The sequence below is a fragment of the Notamacropus eugenii genome, chromosome 1, assembly GCF_028372415.1.
Source record: "Notamacropus eugenii isolate mMacEug1 chromosome 1, mMacEug1.pri_v2, whole genome shotgun sequence".
Classification (NCBI taxonomy): domain Eukaryota; kingdom Metazoa; phylum Chordata; class Mammalia; order Diprotodontia; family Macropodidae; genus Notamacropus; species Notamacropus eugenii.
The window spans coordinates 428,706,652-428,727,378 of record NC_092872.1 but is presented as its reverse complement, the minus strand read 5'-3'; the positions used below and the strand labels follow the sequence as shown (position 1 = coordinate 428,727,378).

General features: G+C 41.9%; 1 protein-coding gene across 2 annotated transcripts in view; it reads left to right on the top strand.

Moving 5' to 3' along the window:
* Window positions 1-19,987, top strand: part of TTI1 (TELO2 interacting protein 1) — a 49,316-nt gene extending 29,329 nt beyond the window's left edge. For both annotated transcript variants that reach the window (XM_072631553.1, XM_072631552.1), the window contains exon 8: window positions 19,137-19,987. In XM_072631553.1, the coding sequence (XP_072487654.1) occupies window positions 19,137-19,323 (187 nt within the window). In that variant the 3' untranslated portion in view covers window positions 19,324-19,987. The remainder of the gene's footprint in view (window positions 1-19,136) is intronic.
* Window positions 19,988-20,727: the final 740 nt, after the last annotated feature.

Here is a 20,727-nt window from a genome sequence, read left to right as displayed (position 1 = left end):
CCAGAACTGCCTTCACTTGGCAGACTGCTAGGACCTTGGGAAATCCAGGTCTGCCTGGCCTCTGTCTCTGTGGGGCACATCTGAAAACCCTGCATTTCCACTCCAGCCTGATAGAGAGAACACAGTTCAGAATGCTGTGAAAAGCAGTGAAAAAATGCTCCTCTTACTTCTTCTTCTTCTTAGACAACATATGTAGTAGCAAAGGCAAGAGCCAGCCAGATACCCAGAGGGACCAGGAGCCAGGTTCTGATTGGGGGGTAATAGGGTACCAGCTGGAAGAAATATCTTTTGTAATTGATGTATTCTGCTTGGTGATTTTTCTCTCTTGTTTTCCCAGTTTTTTTTTTCTCCCGTCCCTTTTCCTGTCACATTCCCTAGGCCTAGAATCAATCTTGGCTTCCCAAGAATGAGAGTTCTCTAAAAAAAATTCACTTGTCTTCAGACATCCTCACTTGGTAAGGATTTCCCTAATATAAATGAAAGGAAGTCTCCCGTAGCTGGAAACCCTGAAACTAACTGTGCTGTAATTTGAAGCACAAATTGAGATCTTAATGAATGACTCCTAATATGGTATTTTGCCTACTTTTTACATGTAAAAGTCACAGTTTCCCCCATCCCTCAAATTCTTCTTCCCCTCCACCCCCCCAGCACACACATTTAGACCCATAAGACAAGTTGATTTTTACATTTTGTTATTGCATTTCCAATTTCCTTTTTTTACACTGTAAAGCAATTAAACTCTGACTTGAGTTTCCTGACTTCTTGAATTAGTATTCAAGGCATGTTGAAAACAAGAATGAAACAAATGTAAAAATGTATTCCAACCACTTGGCTTAGGGCTAGCAGGACGGTGCAGGGACTGAGCAGAGGCCAGGGTCTGAATCTTGGTTCTACCACTTAGAGCTACATGACCCTCCACCAGTGATTTAATCTCCCTGAACCTCAGTTTCCCTATTTGTAAAATGTAGATTACAATCCTGCCACGTCTTCCCTTCCCAGAGAGCACTGTAAAAATGTCCCCTGGCATTGTTATTCTGGTCCTTGTTCAATCAGCAAGGATTCCATTTAGAGTCGAGTCAGATGAACCTGTTTTTGAGGTGCTGGTAGGCAGTTGGGAGCACAAGGTTGATTGCTTTTCATTCAGACTTCTGATGATGTGAAGTAATTTTGAATTCAGAAAAATTGCACTGTTGCACTGTATCAGAAGCTGGGGCTACCATGTTGATTTAGAAATTAATGAGTCACTTGAATCAGGAAAAGAGCCTGAGATAGACAGGAACAGCCTCTGGCAAGGTGCTTATGCTGTGTAAATGACAGATGAACAAAAATGACCGATCATGGAATATACTCTGCTGTTTGATATTGTCCAAGAATGTTAGGGCACTCAGCATTCTAGATACCATGTGCTCCCTAATTCTGTCAGATTTAAACTCTGCAAACATTTAGTACAACTTTGCACTGTGTTCCAAGATACTGTTCTGGGCCCTGGTGGTGCAGAGAATAACACCTTGCCTGCGTTTTAGGAGCTTACTTAGAGACTCCTGGGGGAGCAGAGGTGTAGGAGAATAAAATGTGATAAGGACAAAGAAAAGTCCATATGAAGGCCTGTGGGTGGGTGAGGACATCTTAGTCTGGGCTGTTCAGAAAGGGCTTTGTGAAGAAAGTAACCCTTCAGTTGGGTCTTTAAGGAAGTAAAATTTCAACAGACAAAAGTTAGGAAGAGTGCTTTCCAGGAATGGAGGATGTTTTTTGTGACTGCCTGGAATTGGGAGATAGCAAAATGTGAAGGAGGAAGCTAATCTCATTTGATTTGAACATAGAATGTGTAAAGAGGAGTAATATGAAATAAGGCTGGAAAAGTAGAATCAGATTGTAAACAGCCTTGAATATCAGGCTAAAGAAGTTGTCTTTTTTCCACCATACCAGGGGACTCCAGACCCCTGGCTGCCTATTTTTGTAAGGCCTAGGACCCTCAAGCTAAGAGTATCTTTTAAATTTTTAAAAAAGTTCCCAGTGGGCTATATAGTTTTCTGACCCCAGCTCTAGGCAGTAGAGATTCGCTGAAGGTCACAGGAAACCTGCCTGCAGTTACATCCTCTGATGTTTTTCTTTTCTGGTGTTTTGCTTTTAGAACTCTAAAGAATGGCCAGGCCACTGTTTGCTTTTTCTTTTTTTTAATTCGTTATATTAAACATAACCTCCCTGGCAATCTTTTACATCCAAGCTGTAAACTCAGGAAATGGAAATTGATCAGGGCTTAGTTGATATAAGTGAAACTGTAAATGATAAGAATGAGGCTGCCATTCCAGTTTAGTGCTTCTATCTACTGAATGTGCTGGATGAGAATTAGATATAAATCTTGGTGCTGGGGGGAGGGAGTGGTATCCCATGAATGGGAGAAGGAATGAATTATAATGCCTCATTTTGCCACCAGGTGTCACTGTTAACTGGAGAGAAAAGACAATTGAAGCTCGTAAAAGTTTATCTAGCTAAATCATTTCAACTATAAGCAAATAAGAGAATGACTTAGGGTTGGGGGGAAAAGAAGTGCCTGGCATGCAATGGGTCCATAAATAAGCTGGGATCCCCAGGGTAAGCATTAGATTGCAAATAACAGGTCATAGCATCCAAGCCCCCTGCAGCAGATTATAGAGCCAAACTTATCTGATTTGAATCCCCATGTGGTTTTCCAAGCCTTTGAGACATCTCCCAGCATGCAGTATGCCTCCACAGTTCTTTGCCTTTCTGGCAGACAAGCTTTTCCTACAGGGCACATGAGAGGTAGAGGGTGAGAGAAATTGGGCAGAAAAAAAGCAAACCCTAAATTTCCTTTAATTCCAAACTGTATCTTTAGGCCAATATGCAGATGAGGACAGGGAAGTGAACTGGGTTGAAATAACACTTTTTAAACTGAGCCGTTAGCATGTTATAAAATAGTAGCTCCCAACCTTTTCTTATTGTGACCATAAATTAGATACCAGTGAAGCATTTCAACCCCAAAAAGGAAAACAGAATAAGTAGTATCTGTTTGTGCAAAAGAAATTCAAATGTAACAATGATTATTAACATGATATAGAAATAGCCCTTTAATTTGTAGGACTTAAATGCCAGGTGTCCCAGCCCCTTTATTTTCTGTCCAGCAGTTCCTCAGAGACAAGGAGACAAAAAGCAAAGATGATGGAAGCTGCCTCTTCTGTGTGGCTGGTGTTGAAGGGCTGCTGTGTGTGAGGCTAAGGTGCCACCACCTTTCTTGTCAATTTAGTTGTGGCTGCAGGAAAAGCTGGTCCTCCCTGGCCCACTAGGAAAACCTCTCCGACTCCTGCCTTTGTCCATGTTGGTCTGGGACAGTCAGGTGCAAACCTTTGTCCTTCTGTAGGCTCTTAACAACCCTAGTGTCAATCATAATTTAAGGCTGAGAATCAGTGCTTTAACAGATGTGTCCCAGGAACCCAGAGCAGGAGTTTAGAGTGACTGCAGAATATAGTTGGATCCCAGATGAGCCCCTTCTTAGCCTCTTTAAAAAACCATCTCTAACTTGTGGTCACACAGCTTAGGGATTTATTTGATTATCTGTGATTCTTATGAGCTTCTTTCCATCTACTGTAATCTGAACAGTAGGTTTTAACTCCATAGAGCATCAGTGTCACATTCATTTATGTTATCACTCTTCCTGTTGCGTTGGGGACCTTGGATCTAGGTTCTGTGCTATGCTGACTTTTCTCCTGATCTCCTTCCTTCTAGCAGTAGGGCACCAAAGTAACATCATAATCCATCAAACACTAGGCAGGTGCCTTCAAACACCTAAAGACCACACATCTAGCACAGCTGCCTCCCTTGAAGAATGTTCATTTTATACCTATAGTCACAACTTTTCCCTGTTATACATACACACAGAGTTCTGTTATGTCCAAAGACAGTAGGAGTCATTGAGGGAGTTAATCATTTAATTGAGCTTGAAATTAAGTAGTTCATGCTTTCAAACTGGAAACCAGCATGGCAGGGTTGCTCACTTTTATTGTACTTGTCATTTGTACCCATTTTCTACCTGGAATTATAGCCCACTTGGAAATGGGAATTTCCTTTCCTCTTTCCCAATTCCCCAACATTAACCCCTTTGACATTTGATTAATAGTTGATAACTCCAAACCTAAAGGATTAGCTTTGCTTTTATCTGTCATTCAGTAGGCATTACTCTTGGTTTTTCAAGGTCAATTGTTCTGAAAACACTCAGATCTGAACTGTTCTCTTTGGCATATTTGGGCACAGTTTCAGCATCAAAGATAGGAGACATCTGCCGTGCTGATGATGGTTTTTCAAAAAAATCTGGGTAACCAGGTTTCAAATCTAAAAGCAATGACTACAGGCTTTCCAAATCTGTTGCTATGAGTCCTTTCACTAGCATTCCTTGCTATGTCGTGTGATTGATGACCTGTCAGGATCAAATGTTTCATTAGCCAATAGAGTAGCCGAGTTGGTCTGTACTGGGGAGAGGGGGCCAGCAAGGGAGGGGGGGAGGAAGGAAGGGTGGTGGTAGAGGTGTAGCGGTAGATTGAGCCTAGTGGCTCTGCTGACTGTACGAAGCAAGGTTCCAGTTATCCATCAAAAGCTCTGGCATGCCACAGGGTAGCAATTTAATCACTTTTGCGGGGTCTGTGGTTTGTCTCTGTTGAAAACCTTGGAGGTTGAAATGAATTTGATGATCCCAGCTTAGTGTAGTACCCAGTATGCAATAGTGGAAGCTGTAGTCTTTGGAGCAGCAAAAGAAGGGAAATAGATTTTCCTCATCTCATATATTTTTTAAACAAGTAAGCATAGATATGAAAGTAATTGGTAGTATATTTGAAGGATGAATCTTTGCTTCATCTCATCATCCTCCGTTTTCAACATTTTTAGAAACCAAGAAAAAATGTCCTCATGCAGGGAAAGATAGCTCAATTGAATAGTGAGCGAGGACAGGCTTTAAATACTGGTTAACCAATGAAGCGCAGCTCATTAAAGTAAATTACCAAGTATAGAAACTGAGTATATAGCATGCCACTGCTTGCTGCATAGGACACGCTGACAACCTCAAGCATCCATTTGTTTGGAAGGAAACACATTGCCTCATTTGTACCTTCTGTGCATGCAGAGGAACAGCAAAGCAAAGAAGGAGCATGAAGTTGTTCCTTTGGAATGTGAGTGACAAAGAATCTAGAATAACTTTCATTCTGTGCCTACTTTACATAAAATAAAGCCCTGTGGGCAACTCTTGAAATTGTTTAGGTTAAAATCAGCAGCTTGTGCCTTTACCTTTTGGCCACTGGGTTAAGTGAAAGTGGTTGGGTAGCTTTATTGGACTTAGATCTGTAAGGTTCCCTTCCTGCACTAAAAATTCTACTAGTCTATGAAACGTACTCTGTGACCTTGGACCCTTCCTCTCTCGGGCCTTAGTGTCCTCTGTGAAATGAGAGGGTTGGACTGTAATCCTCTGACTAGATGATCTCAAAGATCCCTTCCAGCTTACGCAGTGTTATGATTTCATACCACTATGGCATACATTTAACTGTTTGTCACCTAGAAGAGCATTTTATGATTCCAGAAAAAGACAAGATGTGTTGAATCTCTGAAGCAAAATAACTAATGTAGAGAGAGTAGCCCGTCACCCCAAAAGGCTGGAATCCGAGCTCTTCAGTTACTGTTGATTTAGCTTTGCCAAGCCACAATTGGCTGACATTTTTCTAGAGCCTTCTTTGAGCAGATGTTGTCTAGACAGAGGACTTGAAACTCATGGGAATTTTTGTCTTACTCATTCATGACGCAATTAGCTTCTCATTGGGTTTGCCCCACTAAGACATGAGGGCCCCCACAGATAAAAGAAACACCCTCTTTTCCATGCAAAGAAAAACTTGGTTGTTCATTTCAGCTGCATGGGAAGGAGACTTTGTCTTTTGGGGAGCATCAGGGGTGATTAGAAAGGAATCAGCTACTCCATTTGCTTTGACCATTGGAGTTTATTGGGCACTTACTGATGCCCGTCAATTGCCACACGAGGCTGAAGGGTGCTGAAATGGCCGCCTGCGTGAAGTGAAATTCAATAAAACTGCATTTTAAGTGAAAAATCAGTATAAACACCAGGATTCTTTGCCATGGAAACAGAGGTTGCTTAGAAACTGCCTCAACAGCGAGTTCTAAATTTTTTAAAGTCAAGTTATCATTTAAGCTACATGGCCCTACAGGTTATTGAGAGATAATCACTCGCCTCAGGACATGACGCAGCACAAGACACAGCTGAGTGCTTCCTGATACTCCAGGGACCAGATAATCTTGATAACTGTGCTCCCTCAAGCCACCGATTTGGGCTTGGTGGGAAGGAGAAAAAATTTTGTTTAGGAGTTAAATAGTACATATATATTTCTGAAAATGTTTCTTTTTGTACTAGAAAAAAGGTGGGACTGGCCATTTGGAATGTTCAACAAGCCATTTCTGCTCTGTTTCTAAAGATGTATTTGGAACATTTTCCAGGCTGTTAACCCGATTACTTCAAAGCAGGTTTTTCTTCTTTGTCTTCTGGCTTACAGTTATGTAGAATGGCCTTCTCTTCACCCAGAATAGACCAACAGGCATTTGGTGATGAAGCAGGTCTTAGCAGAGCATTATGGTATCTTATCACTAGGAATCATCTCTTCCTGGTTAAAGTTGGAGAGACTGAGGAGGCGCAGTAGGACTGTGGAAACAGAAGGGGAGCCAACTGTCCCTGCCCTGCCTCTGATCTAGCCCTACCTGGGGTTCTTCCTTCACTTACTTTTGTACCTCCTTTATTCAAACTTTCCTTCCTGCATCTCAGTAAGTGGATACTTATTGGCCCTCTCTAGCTTCCTGATACTACCATCTGGCCACCTACCCTTTATGGAGACAACCCCTTTCTTTTCTTTAATGTACTTGAGACAAAGGCTCAAAGAGTACAGCAGATAGGGGAAGGAACAAAGGGAGGGGAGGTTTCTGGCTAAAGAGATCAAATAAAACATAGTTGTAAGAAAAGGAGAACTTTAGGTTTGGAAGCTGGTCTCCTATTTATCTAGGAACATTCTTTCATAAAGACTAACTTCAGTGATAGCCAGGTATAATATGGTACCTGTAGACACCATATTATTCTAAATATAGACTAATACACCAAAATATGAAATCACTTTTAAAGCAAAAGATATTTATAATTGGACACTGAAAAATTAATTATAAGCTGAACTCTGAATTTATACAATGCAGCTTTTGGTGAGCAAAAATGTAGCCCATGTTCTTAACATTACAGTCAGTGCAGAGAGTATACAAGTTGTTCCTTATAATAGCTATTAAAGCTTAAAACTGCCCTAAGACTTTTGGGATCACCTCTGTATGTCTGTACTTCGATCTCATTTACATTCAGGGGTTCCCGTTTGTCACAATGAACAAGGTCCATCCCTTCTCTTGCCTTTCAGGAAATTTTGGAGATAGAGGGAGGTATAAAATATTCTTTGTCCTCCCTTTACCTCCATGTGCCTGAAAAACAAAAGAAATGACATGCCATGGAGCCAATACATATGTCCGTATGTATGTATGTATGGGCTCCATGACGTGTGTGTGTGTGTACGTGTACTAATAGTTTAAATTATATAGCCATTGGCCATATGTTGGCACTCTAGTCAAGTCAATACAGTGGAAATTACAAGTTAAAAATCAAAGACAAATATTTGCCTTCTTCTATGTAGTTAAAAGTTTTCTATGGTAGACTAGCACCGATGTTGAGTGGTGGTAATAATCATTCCTTATTTCTTTTTTCTTTTTTTTTAAGCAGATAAAAGACAATACTGTATGTTTTATAGAGTACCTCTCACATTTTGAGAGACATTGTAGCCCATGAATGGGGAACTGGCCTTGAAGTTGGGGACACCCAGGATCCTGTCCTGCTTCTGATATATACATTAGTTTGTGACAATGGGCAAATCAGGTAGTCTCTTAGTATTGTAGGCAGCTCTCTGAGACTTGCAGAGAATGTGGTGCATTGGTAAAAAGAGTTTCCTTATGTGGGTGATACCTAGACCAGTGAGATCACAGGCCAAGTCCTTATCCCTTTACTTGCATTATCCCAAGATACAATGTGTGTGTGTTCATCCTTCGTTGCTAAAGAAGACCATGCCATCAGAGAAATGATGACATGACTTGCACTTGACTTTGTTTTGAGTGAGGGAGGGCTGTACAGGTCACCAGCCTCACTTCTCCTCCAGAGCCATCTGAATCCAGTGACCAGATATTCATCAGGATGACTGGAGATGACCCAGGAGGAGGCAATTGGGGTTAAGTGACTTGCCCAAGGTCACACAGCTAGTGAGTGTCAAGTGTCTGCGGTGAAATTTGAACTCAGGTCCTCCTGACTCCTGCACTGGTGCTCTATCCACTGAGCCACCTAGCTGCCCTCCAAGATACCATACAACAGATTTTGTTTATAAGTTCCTGCTATGTGTAAAGCACTGTGCTTCTGACCACCCTGTGAAGCAGACAGGACAGGGATTATTACTTCTGAAAGAAAAGAGAAGGGACACTCAACCAAATTAAGTTGTGTGACCAAGGTCACACAGCCAGTGAAATTAGAATCTAGGTCATTGTTTTCCTTGCCTGGAACACTTTCATACTGCTACTAATTGTGAAAGACGATATATTAAAAAAAATCATTTTATCTAGCCCTTGGTGATGATATTGACCCCTGGCATTGCCCTTGCTCAGCAGGCCACATTTACCTGTGCTAACCTTCTACTCAAGGTGCAGGGAGTTTACAGGGTAGCACATGTGGATGTATTTCTACCTTTGCTTTTCCACTCCATTATCCAGCAGCCATTTCTAAAGCAGCTAGAAAATACAGAAAACTATTGAAGATGCTAAGAGAGAACAAAGGCTAAAATAAGACACATTCCTTATCTTGGGGAAGCTTGAAGGCTTCTAGGAAAATATAACCCACATACAGATAATCAACATTAAGTGCCTCTTCAAGGTGGAGATCAAAGCCATAGGTGAGGTTAGAGAGGAAGAATGTTACCACCCTAGCTGGGATGCGGCACCCCATCTCGTGTGGTAGAAAGGACTCAAGAAACAATAAGGATCTAGGGAGTGGGGAACCCATAGCCTTGAGGCTGAAGGTTCCTCACCCCTGAACGAGCAGTTCCACCTGCACAGGATACCTAATTTGTCCCTTTCTCTCTGTTCGCAGGGCTACCACCCCAATTCAGTCCCTACTCATTTCTCCCCCATACTGTCCTAGCAGCCTTCTAGTCACACTGTTGGCTTCCAGACTCTTTCCTCTCTAATCCATTCCTCCACAGCTGTGGGCACAGCGCATAAATCTGACCATGCCTCTCCCTTCCTCAAGTGCCTTTGGTAGCTTCCTGTTTTGCCTGTGGGCTAGAATTACAGACTCCTCTTCGTGGCGTTTAAAGACCTTCACAGTCTGACTCTAACCTAACTTTTCAATCTTCTTGCTCATTACTCCCCTTTATACATCCTGTGCTCCTTGTCTTTCTTTGAGCTCAAAATGTCATCTCTCACCTCTCTTACACCTTTTGGAATTCCTCGTTACCTATTCTGCTCACCTATTGGCAGAGATGAGTGATTCAGAATGAGACACATTTTGAGACACGGCCAGAAGGGAAATTTGTTTAGCTTGAATACGTATATTTCTTACAAGGGTTTTATTTGGGTTTTTGATGGGGGGAGGGGAAGAGGAAAAAGATTTTTCTTAATTTAAAAATAAGATGAAGAAGCAAGTTGGTTGGTTTGGGAGTTTTTTGGGGGGGAGGGGGAATCCCCAGCTTCATATATATCACCTTCAGAAAACCTTTTCTGGTCCTGTGCAGGAAGTGCTCCCTCCCTCCTCATACCATCACTGTCTGTACGTATTTTATCCCCTGTCCTCAAGGCAGGGACTACTTTTTTTTGTTTTGTCTTTATATCCCTAGCACCTTATTTTTGCACATAGTCAAAGCATAATAAATGCTTGTTGGATTGGATTAGATTTGATCAGCTTCATGTAGGAGAGAGCTTTGACTAAACTGGGACCAGAACCAGTTTGGCTTTCATCCGGTGCAAGCACAAGTCGCTGTTGGCCAAATAAAAATGTTCATTGCAGCTGGGAGTACTCTGTGCTCCAGCCTGAGAAATTGTGCCACTTCTTTAAGGAAACAGAATCAGATGAAACCATTTGCATTCTCAGAGTCTTTGGCACTAGGGAAAACAGTCAAGCACATCACGTGTAAATAGAAATCTGTTTCCCATTTTGGGTGCGTGTTTCCTCATTTCCCTTGCCACTCTAATTATCAAAGATATTTTTGTTTTTAAACAAAAATTGTCTCCCACGCAGGCCGCCTTCTTTCTGCGATGAAGTGGAAACGATGAATTAGAATATCCTAATCACTTCTCCAGCAACCACTGCCAAGGTTATAAACATGGGATTATCCCAAGCAAAGAAAGCTTAAATCGTTTAAGCACAGAACAGGCCAAGACATCCTCAGAGCAGCCCCATCTCTTTCCATTGCTTCATTGGCATATGTCTGTTACAGAATGTCCAGGCTGCATAGGGTCTAAAGTGAAAAACAACAGAACTGGGAAGGACCTTGGAACAGATTGTCAGAGCTGGAGGGGACATTGAACACAAACTGCCAAGCTGGGAATGACCTTAGAATACAGGTTGAGTTGGAAAGGACTTTAGAGACCAAGTCTAACACTCCTCCTTTTGACCCCCCATTTTATAAAAAGGAGACTGAAAGTAAGGAAAGTGAAGTGATTTGCCCCAAATCATGTAGTGTGTCATAGAAATGACATCAGCTGGTGCTTCCTGGTGCCCAAGTGCTTTTTACTTTCATATTAGGAAAAGATCACCCACGAGCTTCATTTGGTAGACATTTCATTGCACCTTGCTTACCTACATTTCAGAGTCTCCAGTCTGACTTTTAAGGGCAGTCCTGATCCAGCCCCACCCCACCTTCTTTATCACCCTCTTGTGGTCCTCCTTTCCATGCATCCTGTGTTCCCAGACTGGATCATCTGTGCCTTTTTGCTGTTGCTCACAGTCTCTTTGTTCTTAGAGAGCTGCCCTCTTCCCTCACTGCCCATTGGTGCCTGCTGAAACTCCCTGGTCTTTAGGGTTCAAGAGAAAGAAGTACGAATGATGGCGTGAGCCCCCCAGGAGCTCTCTCTTTGTGGAAGAAAGTGGCAAACGTACTTGATACATTAAAAAATGTTGCAAGACACTGTGGCTTGGTCCAGACTATAAATGTTGTAGGATTCAGAGAAGGGAGGCAGCATATGTGAGGTGGGATTAGTCAGAGAAGGTTTCATAGAACAGATGGTTCTTAAACTGGGCTTTGAAGAAAATGCAGGATTTAAAGAAGGTAGAGGAGAGCATTCTAAGCAGGGCTAGCCTCAAGGATTAGCTTTTTAAGCAGTTGCCCACATGATATGATCTGAAGTCTTCTGAGAAGGCCTTCTCCCATCTGTCCCCCAAATATCTTCCATCTGATGTTGTGGAAAGAACACAGGATATATAATTAGAAAACCTGTATTCGTACCCTTAGTACTACTTCACTAGCAAGTAATTTGGGCAATTTATTTCTCCTTTCTGGACCTCAGTTTCTTCATCTAGAAAACGATAAGTTTCTCTAAGATGCTCTCTAAGGACCCTTCCAGCTCTAAATCTTAGGATATTGTGGTATACAACACTTTATGTGTGATTCATTCCTTGTACTAGGAACTACCCTTTCCCTGTGGTCCTCTTGAAATACAGAGATTCCTGAGAGGACTGTCATGTTAAGTGTAGTAGACCTAGCCATAGGCTGGGAGTCAGGCCTGCACTTTAGCCTACCTGGCTCCAGGAATTGGAGGCAAGCCTCTTTCCCCCTGCAGATCTCTGTTCTTCCATTTGTACCTTGAGGGGCCTGGAGTGCAAGGTTCCCTCTAGCTCCAAGTTTCTATGAATCTCATGTGCAGGCACATGTTCTTCCCTGACAGGAGGATAGCATACTGGACCTGGAATCAGGAGGCACTGAATTCAAACCTGACCTCAAATATGACCTAAGTGACCCTGGGCAAGTCACCTCACCTCTATTTGCCTCATTTTGCTCCTCACCTGTAAAATAAAAATGATAATGATAGCACCTATTTCCTCTGGTTGCTATGAGAAGAAAACGATAATATTTATACAGCACTTTGGAAACCTTAATGTGGTATATAAATGTCAGGTGCCAGGTTAAGAATATTGCATTTTGGAAAAAGTAAGGCCATCAGAAAGGGATAACTAAATAAAGATAATGGATAAATAGGTATAAATAATAGATAAATAGATGGGAAATTGAGGGCAAGGGCAGCAAAATTGCCCCTTGTAATTTTATCAAAGGTTTTTTTTAGTTGTTTTTATTTTATAGACGGTTCTCTAAACTTATCTGATTTTTAAAAAGCAGACAAATTAGAATCTGCAGAATAGAAAGAGGAGGCAGTAGTGAGCAGCTGGAAAGTGAGGAATGAAACAGAAAAGCTCAAAATAGGGCCCAGGAACTAAAACTCTGGCCCCCTGGGGCCATAGCCAGGAGTAGGCCCCAGAGGCCTTATCTTTGCAGTTGACAGCAATGAGACTTCGTTGTCCACAAATGGTTAGAGAGACAGGATGACCTGGCTTAAGGTCCACCTCCAACTCCCGCTGGCTGTGTGATCCTGAGCAAGTCGCTTAACTTCTCAAGAGCCCCAGGAAACTCTTCAGACTAGAAATTACTAATCTGCGTTGGTAGAGAGAATTTCCTCACCAGAGAACTTATACTAATGAAATCACAGATCCAGCCTCTCCCACACCTCAAAGAAAAGGGGAGGGGTGCTAAACTATGTTCAAGAATCCCAAGGGTATGGATATGCTTCAGAAAGATTTTCATCAGAAACCATTAAAATAGAAGGATTTTGTTCAAGAAAGTTATGGTGCCCCTGTGTACCCAGTGATGAAGGGATGAACTTATGATGTAGGTGTAATGTTTGTTACTCAAGAAGCACCATAAAGAGTAAATGAACTCAATGGGAAGGAATTAGCACATTTGGGAGAAAATTTGTGAAAACAAGGTTTGAATCATCTCAGAATAATGGGGTAGGGGGAGTTGTTCATTCATTTTTCAGTCGTGTCCAACTCCCCATGACCCCATTTGGGATTTTCCTGGCAAAGATACTGGAGTGGTTTGCCATCTCCTCCAGCTCATTTTATAGATGAGAAACTGAGGCAAACAGGGGTAAGTGACTTGCCCAGGGTCACATTGCTAGTAAGTGTCTAGGGCCAGGTTTGAACTGAAGAAGATGAGTCTTCCTGACTCCAAGCTTGGCACTCTATCCCCTGCATTTCCTAAAAAAGCCTCTGGCACACCTACATTTAATGGTTACCTCAGAAAGGTACAAGGCTTCACGTAAGGTTATACCATTAATGGCAAAGCCAGGATTCAGACCTTGGGTTTCTGTGTCTTCACTTGTCTCTATTTTAAGAAAGCCTAGGATGTGACCATCTGAAGTGACAAAACACTTAAATTCAGAGAGAGGTTATTTGCATTGCAAAAGGATCCACTGCAGGGTTTCTTTAAATAGCAAACTCTGCCATTTAAAAAAAAAATTTAAACAGTGCACAAACTTTTCAGAAATAGATCTTTTGTGTAGAGCAAGGCATACCATAGTAGAATAGCATGTCAGACCCCTTTATAATATGGTATTATAGTTAATAGCCCCTTGCCTAATATAAAGTTGGATCTCATATCCAACCCAACGAGCATGCACTAGTCATGGAGAGATACAATTAGTCTCTGTCCCCAAGGAGCTTCGAATCTAGTAGGGGAGGCCACAAACTCAGATAATTATAATAAACTTAGATACCTGTCCCAGAGGAGTGCAAAACAGACTGCTATCAGTCAGTGCTATGTGGCTCCAAAGAGAGAGTGTTTACTCATCCTAGAGATCAGGGAAAACTTTATGGAGAAGTGGCATTTTTATTTTTGGATAAGGAGTAATGAGATAAAAAGCCCTGATTGTATATCTTTTTCCTGGATATCCCATAGATGTGAGATTTCTACTTAATACCTAGTTTATGTAAATGAAAGTATGATAAATGTTTATCCATGACAGGGAAACCTTTAGCTAGAATATTGCTTAGCTCTCTCCTAGAAGGTTGATTAAACAGACCGGGCTGGGCCCTCCAGGCCTTGAGGGGTGAGAGGATATGGGAAAGGAGTAGAGAACAGTGAACAACCTGAGAGGAAGACAGAGAGAGCAAGAGCATTGGAGAACAGGAGAGTAACAAAGACAGTCTGAAGATGAGTAGCTAAGAGGGATTACAAGAGGTGACTGGTGATCACCATGAAATCTGGGGCTTGGAGGCCCGGAAGAATGAAGCACTCAGGTCAGACCAGTCCTAGAGATCCAAACAAAAGGGGCTTGCCTCCCCAACAGTAAGGGGAGCGAAAACTAGTGAGGAGGTAGGAGTGGGGAGCGGGGGTAGAAACAGCGTAATTAAGGAGAAGGCAGAGTTCTTGAGTGGGCCTAGGACAGGGGTATGGAACCTGTAGCCTTGAGGCCATATGTGGTTCTCTAGGTCCTCAAGTACTGCCCTTTGATGGAATCTAATAAATAATCCTTAATAAAAGTATTTGTTCTATAAAACTTGAACCTGGTCAAAAGGCCTCACCCAAAGACCTAGAAGCCACATGTGGCCTCAAGGTCGCAGGCTCCCCACCCCTGGAGGAGGTTCAGGACTGAGCCGAGGTCACTGAACAGAGAATCAAGTCTCAAAGAATTCTTTCTCACACCTGGAAGTGACATCTTACTCCCACAGTATGTAAGTTAGTTGACCGTAGGAATTGTTTAATTTCTTGTATTTGTATCTTCAGCACCTAATGTACATAGTATGTAGTAGGTACTTAATAACTGTTTGTTGGTTGAGTGATTAATAGACAAAACTGGACTACAATTGGACTTTGGGCTATGCTTGTCCATCTCTGAGTAGTTAATACCTGGAGCCTCACAGGTTTTCCACTACACCACTTGTTTGACTGTAGCATAGCTGGAGATTCCCAATTAAGGTAGGGAATATTGATTTGTTGAGAGGACGTTTTGAAATCTGTAAAGTCAGGGACCAGGTCTGATCTGAACTTTGTGTGGCCCTGAAGAGAGGGCTCTGCACATAGTAGACACTTAATAAATGTTTGTTGAATGGAGTACTTAACTAGATACATACTACTGTGCTAGGCATTGGAGATATAAGAATGAAAAAACGGCATAGTCCTGACCCTCAAGGAGGTTAGAATCTGGGCGGGGCAAGGGAAGAAGAGTGAGGGAAGATGAAGTATGTCCACTTCCTTCAGTCCGTCACTGAATGTGTGATCTGTCAGATCTCAAGACAGCCATGCCTTCCCTTGTGCAGTTCTTGTCGATGTCTTTGGGGAAAATCTCCCTAAAGGACTTACCCATTGCACTGGAGACTTTCTCTGATCCTTTTAATTTCATCCATATTAGTGGGTATTTAAGCTGTCAATTGGTTATTCCTCATTTTTTTTTTCTAATTTATGTATTTATTTTTAGTTTACAGCGTTCAGTTCCACAAGCTTTTGAGTTCCAAATTTTCTCCCCTTTCCTCTTTTCTCTCTTCCCCAAGATGGCATGCAGTCTAATATAGGCTCTACATATATATTCACATTAAACATATTTTCACATCAGTCATATTGCAAAGAAGAATTATAGCCAATGGAATGAGCCATGAGAAAGAAGAAACAAAACAGAAAAGAGAAAGCATCTAGTAGGCTTCAGTCTGCATTCAGATTCTGTAATTCTTTCTCTGGATATGGACGGGTGTTCCCTCATGAGCCTTGCACTGCTGAGAAGAGCCAAGTCTGTCAAAATCAGTCCTGGCACAGTGTGGCTCTAACTGTGTACAGTGCTCTCCTAGTTCTGCTCCCCTCACTCAGCATTAGTTCGTATAAGACTTTGCAGATTTTTCTGAAATCTGCCTGTTAATCATTTCTTATAGCACAGTAGTATTCCATTACATTCATATACCACAACTTGTTCAGTCATTCCCCAACTGATGGACATCCTCTCCATTTCCAATTCTTTGCCACCATAAAAAGAGCTCCTATAAATATTTTTGTACATGTGGGCCCTTTTCCTATTTGGATGATCTCTTTGGGATACAGCCCTAGAAGTGGTATTGCTGAGTCAAGGGGTATGCATGGTTTTATAACCTTTTGGGCATAGTTCCAAATTGCTCTCCACAGTGGTTGGATCAGTTCACAACTTTACCAACAGTACGTTAGTGTTCCAATTTTCCCACATCTTCTCCAGCATTTATAATTTTCCTGTTTTGTCATGTTAGTCAGTCGTGACAGGTGTGATGTGGTACCTGTGAGTTGTTCTGATTTGCATTTCTCTAATGAATAGTGATTTAGAGCATTTTTCATATGACTATAGATATCTTTAATTTCTTCCATTTTTCCTCTTTCTTAAAATACCTGATTGCTCCACCTCCTTTGCCTCTTGGACATTTATTTGATGATAGTTTTTACATCCCTTCTCATACACACATCAACACTGGTAACTTGCTTCAGCTTATTTACATTTGCCATATGTCTTTCCATTACCCTTTGAGTGACCTATAAGTTTGATTTTTTTTTTTTTGAGCTCACAGTGGACCAGGATTTGTAACCCTGTAGTCCCACTTGCAAAAGACTGGTGTTTAAAGAAGGGCTTTTGCAGCAGGGAGCAACTTCGGATCATTAAAAAGACTATACAGTTTCCCAGATGCAGTCTGTTAATTCTCTGCCTCTCAGTTGGTTCTGGGCCCAGCTCATTGACCGTCTGCTCTGGCTGTCCAAAATGTATGTACAAACATGCTGGTTTAGTGGGCTGTACATAGTGGGCATGCACATCTGCATGTTGTAATCTGGGTAATATGCACATTTGCAAATAATATGTCAGAAAATTCTTAACTGCATAGGGCAGAAAAGTTCAAAGAGGAGGGGATAATTTCTAGTCAGAGAAATCAAGGAAAGCCTCATGGAGGAGAAGATACCTGAGCCAAGTCTTGAAGGATTTTGAGCTGGAGCTAGTGGAAAGAATTTGTTCTAAGCTTGGAGAATGGTAGGTACAATTCAACAAAGATGTATGAGGGCAAAAACATAATCAGTGAACATCAGATCATCCACTTTGGCTAGATGTAGAAGTAAGCAGCATGAAATAATGGAGAGAGGAAACAAGGGCATTGACCCAGAGTCTGCAGCCCAGGAAGAACCCCAAGACCTGACATACTTCAGAAATGTCAGCAACAAATTGATAAATGATCAAAGGATATGAACAGGCAGTTTTCAGAGGAAGAAATTAAAGCTATCTATAGTCATATGAAAAAATGCTCTAAAGCACTGTTGGGTAAAGAGATGCAAATCAAAACAACTCTGGGGTACCACATCACACCTATCAGATTGGCTAACATGACAAAACAGAAAAATGATAAATGTTGGAGATGTGGGAGAGTTGGAACACTAATTCTTTGTTGGTGGAGCTGTGAGCTGATCCAGCTATTCTGGAAAGCAATTTGGAACTATGCTCAAAGGGCTACAAAAATGTGCATACCCTTTGACCCAACAATATTGCTTCTAGAACTGTATTCCAAAGGTATCATAAAAATGAAAAAGGGTCCCACATGTACAAAAATATTTATGGCATCTCTCTTTGTGGTGGCCAAAAACTGGAAATCAAGGGGATGCCCATCAATTGGGAAATGGCTGAATAAATTGTGGTATATGAATGTAATGGAATACTATTGTGCTATAAGAAATGATGAACAGGAGGACTTCCACGAGGCCTGGAAAGACTTATATGAACTGATGCTGAGCAAAAGGAGAAGAACTAGGAAAACTTTGTACACAGCAACAACCACAGTGTGCGAGGACTTTTTCTGGTAGACTTAGCCCTCCCTTCACAGCAATGCAAGGACCTAAAAAAATCCCAGTGGACTCTTGAGGCAAAATGCCTTCCACATCCAGAGAAAGAACTATGGAATTTGATCACAGAATGAAGCAACCATCTTCTCTCATGTTGTGTTTTGTTTTGTTTTATGGCTTCTCTCATTCATTTTAATTCTTCTGTGCAACATGGCTAAGGTGAAAATGTACTTAATAGAAATGTATGTGTCGAACCTATATAAGATTGCATGCCATCTCAGAGAGGGAGGAGGAGGGAGGGGAAAAAAATCTATGATATATGCAAGTGATTGTAGAAAACTGAAAACCAATAAAATAATTTAAAAAAAGAAAAACGTCAGTAACAGAAACCAGCAGTTGTCTCATCAAAGTGACCTTGGTATCTTGACTCAGTCCAGACTGAGGAGATCCTCAGCTGCCATGTCTCCAACCAGAGCTCACTTCACTGCAGCCATAGACCCAATAATCACACCCAGTGGTTATCAAGAAGCCCTTTATGACCTTGAGAGGAATTTGGAGATGCCATGGGTCTGATGATCTAGAGAAGGGCTTCTTCAGCCAGGAGGGGGGCACCTTGTACATTCCAGACAAATAGGAAACTGTAACACCTGAGAAGAAATTTTTCCTAAGTGAACCCAATGAACTGAAAGAGTTAATGCCATTCCAGCCTTCTCCCTGATAGAATCAGATGTATTGTGTTGCACAACATTATTTTTAAGCTTTTATTGTCGCTGACTGGGCCTATTCTCGTGAGTTTCCTGTTCAGCTGCCTTTTCTTTGCCCATAATAAAGTGCGCGCCTTGTCATTTTTCTTCTTTTTGAAATCTGCTTTACACCCTAGGACTAGACCAATTATTTGCCAGGAGCTTGTTTGATGTCAATATTGTTCTGCTTAGACTAATGACTTTTTTTCCTCTTTGCCAATAGACATGAAACTGTTTAGCTGAATCTCCATTGGGCTTAGGAACCATCTTAATGGCCCTGCTTAATGAACTTCAGTGTATTTGTTATGCTGTCAGAAGCAATTTGACATTGTTATCAGAGTCCTTTTGAGTAGCCCAGTAAATACTCTCTTAGGCAAAAATCAAACGTCCCTTCCTCCCTTTCCCTTTCATTCGTCCCTCCCCCTCACTCCATTTTGTCTCTCCACAGCATGTTCCTCCACTTGATGAAGGTAGATCCAGACAAGACGTGGTTCATTCTGAATGAACTTCACTGCCCTCTTCCGTATGAGCCCCCACACCCCAGCCTCCACCCAGTGAGCCTGAGTGGGATGGCCAAGCCACGGACAGAATACACTGACAATGTGCTCCTCCTGCTAGCTGAGCTGCAGGGCTGAGGGACTCCCTTTGGGAGGCCAAGCATCCCTGCTTCCCAGGACGACACATCTGTGCCTGCTGCTGACTTTTCCCTGGGCCCCCAGGGTCATGAAGGGATACATGTTCTTCTGAAGATAACAATCGTCAGAGCCATCTCTTCTGGCCCTGAACTGCTGGGCCTTGGTATTGTCAGCCCAGAGGCAGCCTTCAGAGAAAACATGAAGGGGGAGTGAGAGCCCATCGATTTATAAACTGATCGATCACACAACTGTTTAGAAATTGGATTGAAGCAAAGTAGCTGACTGTTATTTATATTTTACACCTTGTGTTTTCAAATGACATTGTCAAGCAACTCTTAACGCTGTAACTCCTCGATAGACCTTAGTCACTGGGCTGAGCCACATTCCAGAGCACACTGCAGGCCGGGCTGCCCCATTTCAGATGTTTGTTTTTTTAAACATCTGACAAGGACAAAATGACCTGCTTTCTCCCTCCTGCATTTTTGTGTTCTGGAATGCTTTGTTCAAGTACTGAATCCATGAAGATGACAGTGTACTGACTTTCCTTTACATGTATGTGAAAAGTATTATCTCTTCTTCTTTCCACCTAAATACTGACATTGAACCTGTTGGTTTTGTTTTTCAGCACTTTCGATACACAATAAAGATGTTATAATCATTCACACTTTGAGCCTGCTTTTTAACCAAGTGACTTAAAAAACACAGTAGGGAGACATGTAGGTATGTTTCAGGAGAACTGAAAGTAATGCTTTTTCACCTTGTTGGTTGGGTTAAAGAAGACTTAACATGTCTGCCACGGTGGGAGGTGGTACAAAGGAAAAAGTAATCCCCTTAAAGTGAAGCACATAAAAAAGTTAGCAGTGTTTGGTAATGGAACATTTCAGAATACTTTATTGCTGCCTCTTTAAAAAAACAACTCAGCCCAGCAGCCATATATATCTCTGTGTCCTAGCCCCCTTCTTCTGACTCAGCCCTCCAGGCTTCTGCCCTAAGAACCTATGCTGCTGATTGGCAAGCATTCAAGTCTGGAGCCAACCCCCCCACATATTATTGCCCAGTCATCTTCGTATCTTGTCAGTGTACACATCCTTCTCACCACTCCTGTTTCCCACCCTGGCTCTGAAAACAATAATCAAATTAGTAATATTAAAAGATGCCCTCTCTGGCCACTACTGTCCTGTTAGTTGTCTTGCCATGTTAGAACTTGAGGGCAAAGATTGTCTTCCTTGATTGTATTTGGGTCCCCAGGGCTTGACGTACTGTTTGGCACAAGTAAGCACTTAATAAATGTCTTTCCATTCATTGGGCCCTCCCTAATACAAAGAAAAATTGTGAAGCAGAACTGATGACACAGCCATGTCTAACAGCATATGTAACATCCTGCACCCATAGTCCTCCACCTCT